We start from the raw sequence: 18,509 nt of genomic DNA on the forward strand, positions 1-18,509 counted from the left end.
GTGTGTATTCCATGGAGAACGTGGGAATTTGTTAGTGTTTGAACATGTTGTACCCTGCTGCTGTGCTCTGACAGAGTGATGCATGAACCCACACTCCTCTCTGCTGCCATCGTGACACACTGCCTTTCTAGCAGTCACACTGCCTGCGCTGTTTGCCACTGCTACCTCAGAAGGATTTATACGTGACATTTTACATTGCATTTTAAAGATTTCGCAGACGCTTTTATCCAAAGTGACGTGCAAGTAGTAAGTGTTCCTACCCTTTGTGTGTGTGTGTGTGTGTGTGTGTGTCTGGCTGTGTGTGTGTGTGTGTGTACAAAAGGGGGAGGGAAGGAAGGAGGGGGGGAGGGGGAGGGAGTGCTCTCTGACACTTTAGGGTCAAGGTTTATTCAGCTGTAGGCAGTATCACCCTGGGGCAGGTATTTACCTGAATGAGCAATTTGTCCCCAAAACAGATCCAGTTCTTAATGGTATTCAAAGGAATTTCAGTTCATCTTGGCTAAAATGTTTCTACACATTTATCAGATTATTACAGAAACATGCTCTCACTCAGAGTAAGCACAGGGATGTTAGATAGATGCCATGCTATCCTTCTTACTGCATAAGCTGCTTTGTCAGCGCTGTAAAAGACATTTGGGTTGTTGGAAACTGACCGTTTGATTGGATAAACTGAGATAGTTCATCAGATTAGAGTGATTGTCTTACATCCGCACTGTATCCTCACTGTATACTGCCTCCCGTCCTCCTTCCGTCTCCAGGCACACCTCCAAAACAACCCCAGTCTTCTCTCCTCTCATGCAGAGACAGCCTCAGTGGGTCAGTCAGTAGCTGGTATCTCCGAGGATCAGGAGGAAAGAGGCTGCTGTCCAAGCTGTGAGGCCTGATCTGATCACAGATACTGAAGGGAGGGTGGTGGAGGGGGGGTCAGCAGGTCACTTCTCTCACAAGGGATTATGGGAGATGGTTATCTCTCCCGAGAGGGGAGGAACAGGGAGGTCAGTGAGGGGGAGGGGAGGGGTGTGAGGAGGGGCCAGCGAGCGGGTGAATGACTGTGTGCTTTACAGCCTGAGGGCCCACACTCCACTGTCGGAGTGTGTTTTTGAGACTGGTGTCTCGGGCATCTTAACACCACCCTGCCCCCCTCTCACATCACACCGTACTTAAATTCACTGTTCACCATTCATCACACCTAACTTGAACAATTCTGGGTAACCCCCACTACCCCGCCCTCCCACCCAATGACATTTCAATCCATCCTTAACTTGGCCTGCCTCTGTATTAAAATTAGGTATATTTTGGCTGGTGGCCAGTCAGTGTGATCTAGCTGTATTTCCTGAGGCCATAGCGAGCTCAGTTTCAACCTGTGAACTCATTCCCCTCCTTTCTCACTCAGCTGCTCAGAGCTGCACAGACACAGTCTTGAATACTGAACAGTCAGCTCTCAAAGCAAACGAGAAAAACCTCTGCCTCATCAGTACCCAAAGTAAATACTCCTTAGGGTGGATACGTGCTTTTGTCCTGTTGGTTTTATTTTGTTCACTTTCTCTTTGGTTGTTATCGACTACATTCCTAATAAATACATGGAATGTCACCTTTCAATAGACCTGTAGCAGACTCTTAAGACCTGGGCAAATAATTTCAGTTGTGTCAATTTAGCTGCTAGGCTGTAAAAACCGAATGTGTCTTTAAGGACTATCCAGGACTGAGCCCACCTCCACCCATGCCTCATTCTCACTGGAGAGAAGGAGAACTGGGAGTTAATTGCATTTTTACAGGCCTTCTCAAGTGGAAGCCAGCTAATGAGGTTAGGCAGCTTGTCTCATTGAGAATCGAAACTGGGCCTAATTGTGATCTCAGATTTGTTCATAATCCCTCCGTCTGACAGAGCAGGGTTTTCAGAGGATGTGGGGAGGTGAGGAGGTGGAAGCCTCAACAAGGCTTTAAGAGAACAGGGTAGCATTATAGCAGAGAGCATAGGTTAATACAGCTACTCTGCTTTCTTGATTGCCTAATCTGGTTTCCATGCTACCTTTGAAGGTATTGTACAATGGAACTCAATTAAACTGTTTTGCCAAAGTCTCTACATTCTTCTTGCCAGTAGGCTGCCAGTGCCAACTGTGAATATTTCACTAAATATAACTGGTTATATGATTCTACCCCCATACCACTGTGCTTGTTGTGTCAACAAGCATGTTGTTAGTGTCAGCAGGACAGTATCTGTGCTACCCATATCCAATGTACATACTGTGAAAATGTTGTAGAAACGTGTAATAGACTGAACACACACTATTGTCGCCTTTGTGAAGTCCTGATAGAGAACTGTGTGCTTCCAGTGTGAGTACAACATGGTGTTTCTGTGTTGTCAGACAAGTGAGCAGGTAACGGCTACCTTTGGTTTGGCGGAAATAAAACAGCTTGGAATGATAAACCTGTAAAGATGCATCACAGGGCAAAGTCATCCCTTCAAACACCTTTACACAAGTACACACACACACACACACACACCAGAGGGTCAGACTGAGGTGTGTAAGCAGCTCCTCGATGTTTTAACACCACCAGAGATGAGGTGGGACTGAAAGGTTTGAAGGACGCACACTGAAGGAGTCGTTCATGTTCTCCCAAGTCCATTAGTTATTTCTTACATAGTTCAGTTGTATTCGGAGCATTGAATTGACACTGACATGATTAGTAAAGGGATGAAATTGAATAAACAACTTGCCGAACTGAACTGGCAGAACTGTCCATGAACTCTTTGGACCCTAAGGTTGTTGTGTGTTGTGGACATGAACCATAATCTTACAAAGGCCTTTGTCCTCTTGCCTCTGGCAGTAGTCCACCCAGTTATGGTGGGCCTGCCAGCCTTAAGGGCACCGAGGTGAAAATGTGTGTTTTAGCTTCAAGGTCAGAGCAGCAATACCCTAACTCTCACTTGTCACAATGTCCTTTGTCCTTTGTTAGTACAGAAATGCGGACCCCCCTATTTGAAGCTTTGGGGCGTGTTTACAGAGCTTTGACCCTAACTATAAAAAACAGCAGCAAACTGTCAAAAGTTAGTCTGTCTCCTGTATTGAAAGGACTTGGATTGTAGGACAACGTCAATATTCCACAAGAACTGACATGCCCGAGGTGCCTTGCATGGCTGACATATGCTGCCAGATTCAGCAATGCCCTTTTTAATTGCAGCTTTGGGGGGTGGGGGTGGGGGATGGGGGTTGGGGGGGGGGAATTGAAGAGCACATTAAATGAAAATAGATCCCTCGTGTCACTCAAGGACTTCTGGCTCTCTCTTCCCTTCCTGTTTGGTTTGCAGGATGAAGAACAAGCTGTGGTACTTTGAGTTTGGCACCACGGAAACCATATCTGCCACCTGCAAGAAACTCAACGAATGTATAGAGGTGGAGGTGAGTAATGGAGGACTTTCTCTTGCTTGTGGACAGGATTGACCAACCTAAGAAAGACGTTTACTTGATATGTGCTTTATACTCCATGGTCCAGGGAAACAAAATGTTATTAAACACAAGTCTTATAGGTGACAAAATGCCCCAAAAAACACATGAAAGTGCCACTCCCAAATGAATGCATTTGCCTATTCTTAGCTCAGTGCTAATGTTCTGTCAAACCATCAAACCACGGATTGCCTCATTCCGTCACATAATACCTCTGAGGAAACCAAGAGAGACCATGGTGAAATACAGAACAGATTTTCAACATCAGAAGTGTGCTTGATTTAACTTCAGATGTAATCAGGTAAATGAATGAGTCCCTGAAGTCCAAATTCCACATGCAAGTAATGCTAAAACAAGGACAAACTCAACTATGTATTTAGTATGCACCCATATAGGTTTGAGGAACAAAGCTTCTGTAAACCTTTCCCTGTACTGGCCGTTTTCCGAGGCATTTACCTTCTCACTTTGTGAGTGATGTGAGGTGAACAACAGTGTCTTGATTGTCTACAGTAAAGATGCTATCAGTCAGGCTGTGCGATTGAGATCTGTTAAGCTGGTCCTTTTTGTACAAATTAAAGAGTGACTCACAGATACTTATTAACCTTGTCCAGAACTCAATAAAGCTTTTAATAATTATCCTCCAAGTCCAAAGTAAGCCCCTAATGGCCTCAGGAGATAGGACATTGCTAGCTGTTGGAAAACCTCATTGGGGTGTCGCTTTAATTCATTACTGTTCCTCAGTGTGGTAGACTCTCCCGCACAGCCCAGTGGTATGCCTCAGAGCATAGAAACGTGATCCACTAGAGATGTATAGACTTGTGGGATGTAATTATGCCACAAGATGTAATTACTGTATTAAAAGCTCTGCAGAGCAAACTGACAATGAACACAATGGTTTGCAAATAACTTCAAAGTTTCTGTGTGTTTGTGTGTGTTCCCATTTCAACCTGCGTACACTAAGACTGCCCATGTTTACTGATTGTTCAATTAATTAACTTGATGACACTTTCAGCGAAGGTTCAAATCATATCAATGGACTTAGATTTCAGTGGTCTTAATGAATTACATGCTGAATTACATTTGTCGGGTAATTGGAAACAATATCTCATTACCCTTCTCTAACCTTTCCAGGCCTGGGTTTTAATGGATGTGTGGAAAGATGTAAGACGTTCCGAGTGTTGTTACACTGTAGTGATTTCTCCTGTTATGACTCTTTTACCATATTGGGTCATTCTAGGTTATTAGTTCTATATAGAGATGTCAGACCTTCCCTCAAGAGTCCTTCTAACCTCCCTCTCTCTCTCTCTCTCTCTCTCTCCCCTCTCTCTCTCTCTCTCTCTCTCTCTCTCTCTCTCTCTCTCTCTCTCTCTCTCTCTCTCTCTCTCTCTCTCTCTCTCTCTCTCTCTCTCTCTCTCTCTCTCTCTCTCTCTCTCTCTCTCTCTCTCTCTCTCTGGCCCTCACTCTTTCTCTCTCTCACCCAGTGTGACGGCATCATCCTTGACCTCAGCAACACCTCCTTGGAAGGTATCGCAGTCCTCAACATTCCCAGCATGCACGGCGGCTCCAACCTGTGGGGCGAGACAAAGAAGAGGCGGAACTATAACCGTATGAGCAAGAAAGTTCCAGACAGAATGCCTGCCAGCACAGTTACTGACGTAAAAGAGCTCAAGTTCTGTGTGCAAGGTGAGTCAATGGGCCCTCCATGCTCCAAAAACAATTTCAAAAACATTCTGCTACATAGTGTGCGAAGTTCTGCAATGGAACCAAGTCTGGCTATGTCTTAGATATTTCACCATGTACAGGATACAGCATTTACAATGGAAAATGTGACCCTAATCCAAGATTTTGCTTTTGTTGGTGGAAGTGTATGTGTGTACTCCCCGGGGAGGATACAGGATGGAGGATACCCTAACCCACACACACACACATTTCAGTGGGTGATTTCAGTGTGTTCTCTGTCACAGTTAGTCCTTGGGGATGCGCTGTGCTTGCAGGACTAGTGTTCAAGGTCAATAAGGAGCATCTGTTTTCGGTTGCCATAAGTGAACCTCTTCCACTGTCTGTGAGTCTCAGTGCCAGGTGAGCTGTTATGCTATACCCACAGGACGTGGTGAGGGCAGAGGACAGAGGAGTCAGGGGTGACCATAGCAGGACTGGCCTTTTCTTAAACCCTCTCTATCTTCCTCTATCTCCTTTGCACTCTCTTTCTTGGTGACTGTATTCCTACCCTGTATTACGGGCCGTGCCCCTGCCATCCTGCAGCCTCCACAGTCCCAAAACTCACTTCCTGTGTTCAGTCCCTGACTCTCTTTCTGTCGTTCATCCATATCACCTCATTTCACCTCACTCCTTTTCTCTCTCTTTCTCTCTCTCTCTCTCTCTCTCTCTCTCTCTCTCTCTCTCTCTCTCCCTTCATCATTCCACCCCCGTGCGACTCACACGTCACAGAACTCATATGAAACTGGTTTCCATGGAGACTCCAGGGCTCCACTGAACTAGAAAGACACAGAGCACAAGAGTGAAAGAATGAGAGAAAAAGAGAGGACGTAAAGAGAGAGGGATAGAAGGGAAAAAAGGAACAGGGGCTGTTGTCAACTGCGTGACTCATATCAGTAATATTTAACTGCCCTCCAGCCATAAGCCATTGCTGAGGTCTGACCACTGCCCTTGAAAACACCCACTGCACAGTACTATTTTGTACTCTACTCTGCAGTTCCATCACACATTGTCACCTCCCCATCCCCTCACCTGACCACCATGCACGCTGAGGGGCCTGCTTCCTGGCACCGGTCTACGGCCAGAGTCCAAAGGTTCTGGGACAACAGGACATTCTGTCCATATGCTGGGGTATTTATAGCCTAAGAACGCAGAGGAGACTTCTACACAAACAGGCATGCACACGCATGCACGCACACACAGTAACACGCACACACACACACACACACACACCTCTAAAGCCGAGTGACAACCCCTTCTTAAGCACATCCATGTATAAATACACACTCGTCGATGCACGTGCGATGTCTCTCAAATCCATATTGATGATTTTGTTTGTAACACCATTTCTGCTAACGAAGTCTCCAGTCAAAGCCGTTCTACTCCCTCCAGAACTCTTATAAGATCAATGTCAGCAGACGTCAAGCAGTGCTTCATGCAAACTGATTAACAGTGCTTTTAAACTGTCAACTCGTGACTTACCTTTAAGGGATCTGCCATGCTGGCTATTTACTCTACAGCGCCGTATGTGTGCATGTGTGTGCGTGCATGTGTGTGTGTTGAGGTATTGTTCTGCTCTTGTGTACAGTTGTCCCACAGGGTTTACCCTTTATTAAATGATCTCCTCCCTCTAATCCCATTCAGAAACACGATACAGAGAAGGACATCTGATTTCCTAGAGTGAGCTGTATGTGTGTGCTTTTGTGCGTATGTATTTGTGCGCATACAGACGTGCGTACTGTAAGTGTGTGCACAGAGGGGTTTGTGTGCGTACACACAGACGCGTGTGTGAGTGTGTGTGCCAGTGCAGAGGCGTATATGGGTCAGTGTTTTGTGTTCCTGAAAGCCTACTTGCCCATGTGTCCACCTTTTGACAAATTGTTTACAACAGTTGTTTGCTCACTAGCAAGAAGATCAGTCCTTTAAAGCTGGACGCAAGAGATAATGCAATCAGCCAGCTTACCCTGACACAGAGAAAGGACCCCTAAGCAGGTGCAGCTTCAGCTCTGAGGATGAAGCCGTCTTCTCACTAGGGACAGACTCCTCCCGATGGAGACAAAGTTCTGGATCAGCCCTCTCTCCTCCAACTCGGGGGAATACATCACTGGCGGTCCCTCTCTCCTTCCACTAGGGACAGATAAAGTTGTTGATCATGAGAAGGGGGGTCTAATCTTCCCTGTCATTCAACTGAACGTGCAGTACCACTTCTCAGATAACTCATAATGGAAAGAGCTGAAAGCAGAAAAGGTTGTTTATGTGAGGCTCCAGTACAGAGGTGAGGGCAGGTTATGGCGCTTTGGGTCCACCGGGTGTTTTTTGAAGCTCCATGGTTGGTCCTGGCAAGATTTACACATCCTCTTTTCTACATGGGTTTGTGAAAAAAACACACATTCCCACCCTAAAGCAGTCTAACATCACACTGTGGCGGTTACCAGGACTATTTTAGAGTACAAGCATCAAGGGACAGTATTATTACCCTTTCATACAGAAAAAGAAGACTGTTATTTTTCATTTCCTGCATTGCTCATGAAATAGATTCTCTCTAAATGAAAATAATCCTACCCTAAGGGTGGTGGGAAAGCTGAGGATGATATTAATGATGATGATGAGGAGAATTTGAATACTAATGAAGATGACAATGATGAGTCCTAGAAGGAGGATTGAGATAAGGCTGAGAGTAAGAATAGAGAACAGGCAGAAGAGAATTGAGGGTGATAAAGTGACACAGTATGTTATGTGTCACTGGAATTTCTGAAGACGCAATTGTTAGATAGTTTTCCCACAGAGACTCGATTGATGGGCTTGTAGTGTGAGAAACATGTTTGTGATTGACACCAACACAATGTTAAGGAAATAGAAGCTCCGAAAGGCCAGAGGCGATGTGATCAGAGTGTTTGACAGATTATCCATTTGCAACGTCCTCTCATGTGAGTAGGAATATGTGAATGAACGGATGAATGATTGACTGAATGAGTTAGGGAGTACACAAACCAATGTATTTATTTGGGGGGAACGGTACAATAAGTACAACCTTTGTGTTTGTCCTGTGTCGTTGCAGTGACCATGTTCTGTCACTGGGCCAGGACCAGGCATGGCCCAGTGACTATGTTCTGTCACTGGGCCAGGACCAGGCATGGCCCACGCCTACACCTTCACCACGGTACCTCAGTGTGGGCTGGTTCCTCTTGACCATCTGCCGCGGCCTCCCCAAGACAATGACAGCCTGCTGGTGGGCAGGGCGCCAGCCGAGGGGGTGGAGGAAGGAAACTAAAACACTGCTTTATAAATACAGACCACCAATATAGCGACACACTCCAGCCCACGAGGGGGCCTGGGGAGCCCCCATCATTTATATGTCGTCCCCCCCCCCCCTTTACTTAAAAAAAAAATGAAGGAATTGTCGATATATAGATACATAGATGGAAGCCCTGAAATGTTTTATTTCTGGCAATGCCCCGGCACTGCAGTATAGGACTTGTTTCCTTCTGGGGTGGGATGAGATTATTATGATAGCAAAATAACGTTTGGAGAGTGCTGCTGCCATACAGTGTATGGTTGACCTATTACTTTAAAGAACACTGAAAGATGGGTGTAAGAAGTGACCACTAACTAATATTTCACAAACACTGTTTCTCCTCCTTATTCTGACGTGGCTCTGGTTAATCTTAACCTTGTAGTTAACAAGCAACTCCTTTCATCCTCCATGTGTGTGTATGTAAGTGTGTGTATGTGTGTGTATGTGTGTGCATGTGTGTGTGCGTGTGTGTGTGTGTGTGTGAAAGACAAATAGTGCCTGTGGCACAGCAGTATTAAATGCTGTTTGGCCAGCATTGCCATCCATCCCCCACAATGCACTATGCCTAGGTTATGCAAGAGGCTGTTCTGGTCTATTATTAGTGCTATCTCACTGAGATGTAGTGCTGTGAGTAAACACACTGATGGATCTGGTGAGGTGAGAGGCGGCATGGTGGGCATCTCTGCCATCAGGCTGGCAGAGACATACTGTGGATGCCCATGTTTGGTAGGAGGAAGTGTGTGTATTGGGTGGGGCTGTAGTGAGGGGGCGTAGGGGTGTGAAGGGCACGAGGGTTGGAGGAATGTGGGAATGACATCATACTCATATTTGTATACATATGTACTGTATACTATATATAGATATATATATAGAATATTAGATACTATACTATTCTAAACTGTATACAATTATACAATACCATACTATACCACACCATACTATACTATACTATACTATACTATACTATACTATACTATACTATACTATACTATACTATACTATACTATACTATACTATACTATACTATACTATAAAATATATAATGTACAGTGTACCAACTAATGTTCAATGGACTCAACATTTTCACTCTGAAGCATTTCATGAGCAGATAATAATGTGCTAAACAGCAGACTGTAAGCCCTGGCTAGGCCCATGCGTCATGGTGTATTTGTCTTTCTGGTCATCTGAGGCACTAAAAGGCCAGTTTGATCCTAATGACTGGACAATCCTATTATTCTTTCTTGGAAAACTCCAGGGACTGGAGGGAGGAGGTTGTCATGAAGAGAAGCACTTGCTCTTGAGCCTGTGTAAATGGGCTGGTCTCCAGGATGAGAGGAGAGACAAGGGGGCGGGGGGGGGAGGGTCCTCTGGTTTGCTCCCCGTCCTTTGGCAAAGCCGACAGGGCTGTGTGTTTTCAGGACAAATCCCCCTCCACTCTGACCACGGTAGATCGGCTGCCATCCGGACAACACAGGCAGGGGTGGGAGTGGGGGTAGTTTGTCCCAAAAGCCAGGATGTTGTCTCCTTAAAATGTAACAAACAGTATATCTCCTCTTGCATGGGTCGTTGTGTTTGACTTTGGCTTTTCCCTAACCTAGAGTACAGTGATATGTCATGGCAGATCAATGACATGGGTTTAGAATGGAACAGAATATATTGTGTGCCTGTGTTGAAGATGCCATTTTGCTCCAATTGCTTTCAAGCCACAAGTAACACCCTTAACTTTTTTTGCGTTATTTGAAGCAAGAATGTTGCTTCAAACCGTACCTACCCTTAGTGATTTTGAATGTTTTTGTCCCTCATTATTACGCTCTGTGACATTTTCTGTACAATTGTCATCTGAAATATTCATCATTGTCGGTGACTCACCAACTTTGATGTTTCTGTATCAACTTTAACAGTGTTCAGAGCTAAGCAGGAAAAAGCATGATTCTTATATTATTCCAAACACGTCCCCCATTTATGAGCACTGAATTATATTTACCTCCACTATTGGCTGTCATGCCTTATGTGAAGTAGGATGAAGATCTAAGTTAATGGAAATTACCATTCAATCTCAGAGGATGATGTTTAAATAGAACACAATTTTTCCAGATTCTTAGATTTTGATCAGCTGTGCAGAAGGAATTTTTCAGTGAAGTTAAGTGAAGGGCTAAGTGATGTTGTGAAACCAATATTAGTTATCAGTTAACACTGAGACTGAGCGCCAGTCTAAACAGACCAGGGTTGCATGTTCAAACTGGTCCCCAGCCAGACAGGATTGAATGAGGACCCCCGGGCTCCTGGATGGTTGGTTCACCTCCGAAGAGCACCTCAATTGTCCAAAGAGGATTCTTCCCCCCATGTGTGCTTATGTTGTCAAATTACGCATAGGGGAGGACAGAGTGCAAGGAGTGCAGGTTCAGTTCTTGTATTTAGAAAGCCATGCTGTGGAGTCAGGAAACGTCTTAACTTGTACTAGTCTGCCTGTTTGACCTGCATTAAATGCTGTTAAACATCTCCCTCTGTCTACCCCTCTCCTCCCTCTACCTACAACCACCCCCCCCCCCCCCATTCTCTTTCTCTAGATCTCAGTGACCAGCTGATGGAGGTGGTGGGTCTTGAGGGAGCTATAGAGATGGGCCAGATATACACAGGCCTGAAGAGTGCTGGTCGCAGGCTGGCTCAGTGTGCTAGCGTCACAATCAGGTAAACAGATTGGGCCACAGACCCACATGGACATACAGGCAAATTACACAAAATTACACACAGAGGGTCTTTCTGCTCAGATCATTATACATTCAATCAAAACTATGACTTAAAGAGACATGCTGTCACAATCATCTGTGGAGTGACAGGTCACTTAGTGTCTCCCAGGCCTCTCCTGTGCAGTCTGACTGAGTAGAGTCAGTGTTCCCTGTGTGTGTTCCGTCCAGGTTCAGTCCATTGAGCATTCACAAACTTTTCTCACCTGTTCAGAAAACGGACCTTGGTGTTTTTCGAGCCCAGAATTTTAACAGGATTGATCATTCTTCCATACACTGTTTCCCTAGCTGTAGGGGCATGCATGAAAGGCTTAAACTAACTTGGTGTGTGTGGGAAGAGGTTAGGGGTGTTCTGTGTGCGAGTGAGAGTGTGTGTCTGTCTGTGAGTGTGAGAGAGAAAGAGACAGAAAGCGCATGCACTTGTGTGAGTGTGTGTACAGTGGGTATGTGAGTTTAAAGAGTGGGGGGCTTGTCTGGGAACGGGACTCGTGGGAACAAAGGGAGCTGTGTTTGACCCTGTCCTGGGACGGTGTGAACAGCCTACTGATGCCTCTGAGGTGCGTGTGATCTAACCCCCCCCCCCCCCCCCCCAACCTCCACTCCTACCCTCTGTACCCTGGTCCCAACCCCCTTCTCCCTACTCCCTGTGTCCTCCCTCCCTACCTCCTACACTCTATGCCCTGCCTCCCACCCCCTGCCTCCTACACTCTATGCCCTGCCTCCCACCCCCTGCCTCCTACACTCTATGCCCTGCCTCCCACCCCCTGCCTCCTACACTCTATGCCCTGCCTCCCACCCCCTGCCTCCTACACTCTATGTCCCGCCTCCCACCCCCTGCCTCCTCCACCGTATATCCGTGTTCACAGGACGTCCAGACTGCTGCCCATGCAAATCGACGGAGAACCGTGGATGCAGCCGCCCTGCACGGTGAGACACCCTCTTCCAATGCTGCTGCTAATACTGGAGCACAACTGAGATGTTGGAACGATGATCAAATATGAGTAGGGTGCATTATGCGTTTTTGTTTTTTCAGGCACAAACTGAAAGTCTTTTTTTCAGGTCGGGTCTGAGCCAACAGAAAATAACAGTCAAAAGACAGTGAACTTCCTTACATACTATACTTTTATGCAATGTACTGTAGATGAAACACGTACTTGTCGATTCTGGGCATCCATGTAAACTTTGCTTTTAAAATGGCCTTGTCTCTTCTGGAAAGGCTTTCCAGTAGACGTTGGAACATTGATCCAGAATTTCCTTCCATTCAACCACACAGGCATAATTGAGATTGGGCACTGATGTTTATTTTGATTTTGATGTTTACCGATTTTATTTTCCCATTTTCTGAGATCAATTCTCTGAACCAACAAATCCCTGCCTCCTAGACACATATGGATTCGGGAATATTGAACACTGAGTTGAAAATACAATTTAGGGGTACTGCAAGCAAGGCAGGGATATCACGTTTGTACCTTCTTATATTGTGCCCTCTGGTCTGACCCTTTCAGGTCAAGATAACTCACAAGAACCAGGTTCCCATGTTGCTCGGTCCACCCCAGAAGACCCCCTTTTTCTTCTTCAAGAAACGCAACAGGAGTCGGGACTAACAAAGATGGGGACACTACCAAATCATTCCCTTTTCACATACTTAGAAATACACATTTTCACACATCCATATACATACAGTACGGTACATATACTCACATATATACAAACACCCTTCAAAAGACTGGTGTTCTGTTTCTGATGGGACAGAGGTCTGAATGGGATTGTGTTGATTATGTTAGAATATGTAAAGATCAGAACAGTAGAATCATCCTAAAGGAACAGACTCTGTATCCAGACCACTTCCTGTGTGTCTACCAACTAGTTTCCTTGAAGGATGGACCCCTTCCAACTGCCACCCAGCCCTAACCACGGCCATACTCCATCCCCAGTTGTCCCTAACCCTGGATCCAGCCCCAGACACCAATGCCAAATGCCAACCCGTAGACCTCAGGTCTGACCCAGATGAAAGCCCTTAATGTGCTCCAATGCCACACTGAACCAAGTATTGGGTTGTTGAGGGATACAGTCAAGGCCCTTCAACAAAGAGATTATGGAGCGTGAGAAGGGAGAAATGAAATGAGGAGTAAACAAAATAGTGCTCTACTCTCTACAAGAAGTAGGCTAAAAGGCTAAAGACAGGAGAGAGGAAAAAAAGAAAAGAAGATAGAGCACAGAAGACAGAGAGAGAGAGAGAGAGAGAGAGAGAGAGAGAGAGAGAGAGAGAGAGAGAGAGAGAGAGAGAGAAAGAGAGAGAAAGAGCCTGAAGTGAAAGTAGGGTGGTGGTAGTCCCCGTTCGTTTACAGGAGTAGAGAGTAGGCTCTACCTCTTTGAGGAACCATGTGAATAATGTATGAATAAAGCATGTAAAAGCACTCACTCCAGAGCCTCCCCATAGCACAACACTGGGCTGCTGGGGAGATGCAACGGAAAACTCATCCATTATTGACGTGTGAGTTTATAGTTGAGGGTGGCAAGACACAACAGCAGTCAGCCAGGCCTGGGGAGACAAACAGGGATTTTGACCCCCAGCAACTTAGGACCACAAACATCTTTTGAACTGTGTTTTTAGAGTCAGTTGGTACTTTAGTTTCAGGCCCTAGGCAAAACGTGACAGGGAGGCTGGTATCATCATTGTGAGCTTCAATGTTTTGCCTCTGTAGACTATGGTCTTTTCACTGGCATTTTATCTTTCTAAATGAGAGATCAGTGTCCCACGGCCACAGTGAGGACAGTGAGATGAGGGAGGTTGAAGAAAGCGAACCCAGATCCGAGGTCTTATCTGGAACTGGGAGAGGGTTGAAGTTCGAAGATCATGGTCACGCTCGGGATCGCATACCACATTGGATTTTCTGAATGAACATTTTAGGAGAGCGAACATAGGTGTGAATATCTCACAGGCCAGGCGTTTGCTACTGTATGTCCGAGGTCCTGATCTAAGACAACCCACCAGGCCAGCCATGTAGATTAAACAACTCCCACCCATTCTTCAGCATGTGTCCCCGAAGACAGTTGTAGAGGAACAGGGATTGAAATGGATCCCCCCGTGGTATAACAGTGAGCCTCTGACAGTGAGAGGTTGATTTACCCTTTCACGCGTCGAAAGGGAACTAAATTTAAACTGCTATTTCAAGAAGATCTATGCTGTGAAAGACCAGTCCTAATTACAATGTCAAAACATCAACTCACAATGTCAAGTGTGCTGTGGAGAGAGAAAAAACAACTTCAATGAAAGCTATTTTGTGCTGTTCTATTCATTTGCAAAGTAAAGTTAAGATGTGTAGTTATCAATTATGATAGAGAGAAAAGAAATTGTGGGAATTTAACTAAATTAGCAGCAATTGCTGGGCTATACAGTAGGATGTTAGGAAGACATAGCATGGAATCCTAGCCACTAGGTACGACTACTATGTACCCTGATGAAAATATTATCATGGCCTATATACTGTATGTGCAAACACAGTATTTGTATATTTCTGGAAGTAGGTGCACATATACACATGAATGTGTTTTTAAAGTTACATTGGTATAAAATGATTGTAGAGATGTTAGATCTAGCTTAGAAGAGTACAGGTCAGTGTTCTTCTGTGGGTCATGTAAGTGACTCTGGTACACCACTCATCTGGAGCCAGTTATTCTAGAACATTCAAGCCAGATTCAAACCCATGTTGTATCCGGTTCGGTCCCCTCCACATCAAGTTCTCCCCCTCATCATACTCTACAAGAGCATGTTTCCGGAACATAATTCAGTTAGATTAATGGTGTTCTGTGTTTCTACAGTGAGGGATATTATCAGTTGAATGTAATGTATTGGGGGTAACATTGAACACAACACAGTTTGTCTGGATTGAATGTTCCAAAGAAAGAATCTGGCCTCGGCTGAGCATGATGGTTATGTCTTTTGTGTACAGGGGTTCTGATAAGTGTGGAGTTCTAATGGTACACTGAGTTGTACTTTAGGGCGAGGCTGTGACATTGTCGCCCTGATTCCCTTTAAACTACACTGAGCAGCCACTTGCACCCAGGCCCCACTGAAGCAGAGATGATGTCTGATGACCATAGGGTCTGACTGAGGTAGTAGGATACAGGTATTATGCTTGTTAACATAAATAAAACCCTTTCCTACACTAGCTATGGCACCAGACATTTTGGAATTGGATGTGGTGCTCCTTAAGGTACAGATTTGGAGAACAGACCTTGGAACAGCTTTGATGAGCAACACCACCCTGTAGTGGATCGCTGACCCAGCTGGTCCTAGCAGTTCCATCAGACTCCTTTGTATGACATCAAATTCCATGAACCCATGCGGTCATTGGACATAACACAAAAGTGTTTTTAGTGTCTTTCATGGAGCCTGGAGCAAGGAGACTCAGTGAAGAAGAGTGCATGTTTACAGTTACTTTTCAGTTATGGGAAGGATGATTATAAACAGTTAATGTGTACATAGATATTTGTTTATATATTTTATCTGAAGTTACACCACCGCATGCCTGCTGAATCAAAGGAGACTCAGGAATGTCTGCCTGAGGTGAGAGAGACCACGCTGATTGTTGTAACACTTTCCCTTCAACCCTGACCTGTGACCTCGAGTCATATAACTCAACCCTGACTTATCCTTCAGTTTCCATTTCCTTGAATATTTATTTGTTGTGTTTCCCTTTTGGTAGCATGTCGATAATACTGTGCAAGGGCATCAGTGGCTGCCTGTGTTGGTAAAAAGAAAAGAAGCATTCCCAGGAGAATTGTCCACCATTTTGAATCTCCACATACTGTATGACTCAACAGGAGATTGATATCAAGCTCACAAAGAACACGTCTGACTCAATCTTCAACATCCGTGTCACAAGTCACCACTCATCCCTGGAGGGATCAATAGCCTTAACTAACAAATGGAACCACACACACCAGTGATATGTCATCCCTCTTGAGAGACAGCAGGACTCTTGCAATACAAGTCTAAATAAGCCAATAAACAAAAGGAATTTGATGCTGAAATTGCTGATAAATGTGATCAATTATCCCCCTGTTTCTGTGTTGCAATAATCCACTGCCATTACCAAACTGCCCTCTGTATCTCCCATGGGGGCATAACTAATCAACCGCTAGTAAAACATAAATAAAGGGTTTGTTCCTGGTTGTCAACACATTTGTAAAATGTGACCTCAGATCATCGTAAACAAGTTAAGAACTCTGAGACCGTCCATCACCTTGCTGTCAGTCAAGTCTTATTCTGTGTGACAGGGGTTTTCTGTGTTTTGCATGTATCATCTGTCTGTGTTCAAGTCATGTGTTGAGACCACACTGAATCAGTAATGTACCTATGGAGCAGTTGCATTTGGAGTGGTGGCATCAACCAAGGATGAATGCAGTCCATGTTACTGCTCAAATTTTGCCATCATACAACACAAATGTACTAACTAGTACACTGTCCTTTCTACATCTTTTCATCGAACACATCCACTCACATGTGTACCCCTTCAAAGAAGCAACCTTTAAAAGAGACCTTCTCCTTGCTCACGGAGGTAGTGTGGTTTATCATACGGTCATGGCGTTGTGATTCTATTCTTAGCCAAGACAGATTAACAGTATTGAGTGACATCAGTGGCACAGATGCAGCAGTAGAGCTCATATCATTCCCGAGTGTGATGTTCTACATGTATGTATAAAGCCCCTGTTCCCCCTCAGGGTCTCAGTGGTATGTAACTGTCTGCTCCAGAAAGCAGCCAGGGTCAAGGGCAGACAGCTGCCCCCCCCCCCCCTCCCAATCCTGAACTGTGATTGGACAGAAAAGAGGGAAGAATCAATATCCATCCTCTGCCCTTTGTCTGTCACCATCGTCATCTGTTAGCTGTGAGCATCCATTGTTTTGATGGACAAAAGATTTATCAAATAAACAAAAAAGGTTGAATATGCATACTTTTCTGCCTTTTGTTTTATGAATTATATAAAATATTGTTTAAAAGAAACTGTATGCACACAAATACAACTAGCTCACAATCGTCTCTGAATAAAATGATTTTCATATAAAGGTCTGTTTTAGGCCTTTTCAGTTACTAAACTTTTGTTGGACTGGTAGGAATATTGCGGTTCAATACTTTTATATAAACATGACCATGAAAAACATGTATCCTTTTGTCATTATCTGACCCAGATCAGAATCTACTGATTCAATTCCCTTTGGCTCTCCTTTTTCTTGAGAGTGTACAAACCATGATCATATAAAAGACAGTGAGTGAGATGGTGTGTCTATTTGACCTTTGGCTCTTGCAGAGTCAAACGTTTGAGCGGAGAGCAAGAAAGAGAGAAAGTGAGAGAGCTGGGATTATACAACTATAAGCCCCATAGACAAGCTATCGTTGGGTGGCTCTATCATGCTGCTAAGATATTAAGGCAGAAATGATCTCTTTCCTAGTGCTATTAATAGCGGGCAAGTCAAATCATGTCTCTTAACTGGAGGCACTAGTTTCTCATTTTATTTTTTAAAGGTACAAATAGACAGATTTTCACTGGATATGACTGACAGCCAAATCCCTCAGTGAATAAGTTGCAATTCACTTATTGAGTATTATACCAAATGAGAAGAACAGTGATAATGCTATACACAGTGTCACAGTGACCTGGAAGTTTAGACCAGGATAAAAGGCCAAAAAATACAATAAATATAAACTTGAGGTCTGCTACAAACATTCTCAAACACAGTCTTTACAGAACAGGTTTGTACATACTCTTGACATGTGTCATCATGTCAAGTGCATGTATTTTGGGGAACACATTTGAATGGGAACACAATATGCTAGCTCTCAAACCCCCTCCTCCCTCCCACCACCTCAGCACCAACTGAAAGATCAGGGAAGATGTAAGATCTGCTCTGATCCTGAGACCTCAGAGCCAATCAGCAAAGACACAGTGCATTCATGTATTTATCTATTCCTACTATTATTGTCTCTTTTCCGATCTGGTAAGCTCTGCAACACAGCTGTTTGGTTTCAAGGGATTATGATTTTCATACCAGCTGTTGGATGTCCCTGGGAATGTAACCTCTTCTGCTGAATGCCAGGGAGAGTGTGTTTGTCCTGCTCCTAATTTAGTGATGCTGGTGTTAATGACAAGGGTTGGCTACTAGAGAACTTTGACCCTCTGGCACTAATCCCTAACTTCATAGGGCTTGAGGTTCTAGAAAAAGATGGAAGAGTATACACACAAGGTTGATAGTTCAAATCCAAAACAGATCTGACAGGAGGAATTCAGTGTGCTGCAGGCGATTGG

At 44.6% G+C, this 18,509-nt stretch overlaps 1 protein-coding gene across 1 annotated transcript in view; it reads left to right on the forward strand.

The window, feature by feature from the left end:
- The window catches only part of dgkg (diacylglycerol kinase, gamma), a 50,798-nt gene extending 34,413 nt beyond the window's left edge, over window positions 1-16,385 (forward strand). The window contains exons 21-25 of the mRNA XM_084689310.1: window positions 3,311-3,401; window positions 4,928-5,129; window positions 11,025-11,145; window positions 12,068-12,128; window positions 12,707-16,385. Coding sequence (XP_084545436.1) covers window positions 3,311-3,401; window positions 4,928-5,129; window positions 11,025-11,145; window positions 12,068-12,128; window positions 12,707-12,805 — 574 coding nt within the window. The 3' untranslated portion in view covers window positions 12,806-16,385. The remainder of the gene's footprint in view (window positions 1-3,310; window positions 3,402-4,927; window positions 5,130-11,024; window positions 11,146-12,067; window positions 12,129-12,706) is intronic.
- The last annotated feature ends 2,124 nt before the right edge of the window (window positions 16,386-18,509 follow it).

Source organism: Hypomesus nipponensis, chromosome 23 (genome assembly GCF_054491055.1).
Source record: "Hypomesus nipponensis isolate SF chromosome 23, ASM5449105v1, whole genome shotgun sequence".
NCBI classification, from domain to species: Eukaryota; Metazoa; Chordata; class Actinopteri; order Osmeriformes; family Osmeridae; genus Hypomesus; species Hypomesus nipponensis.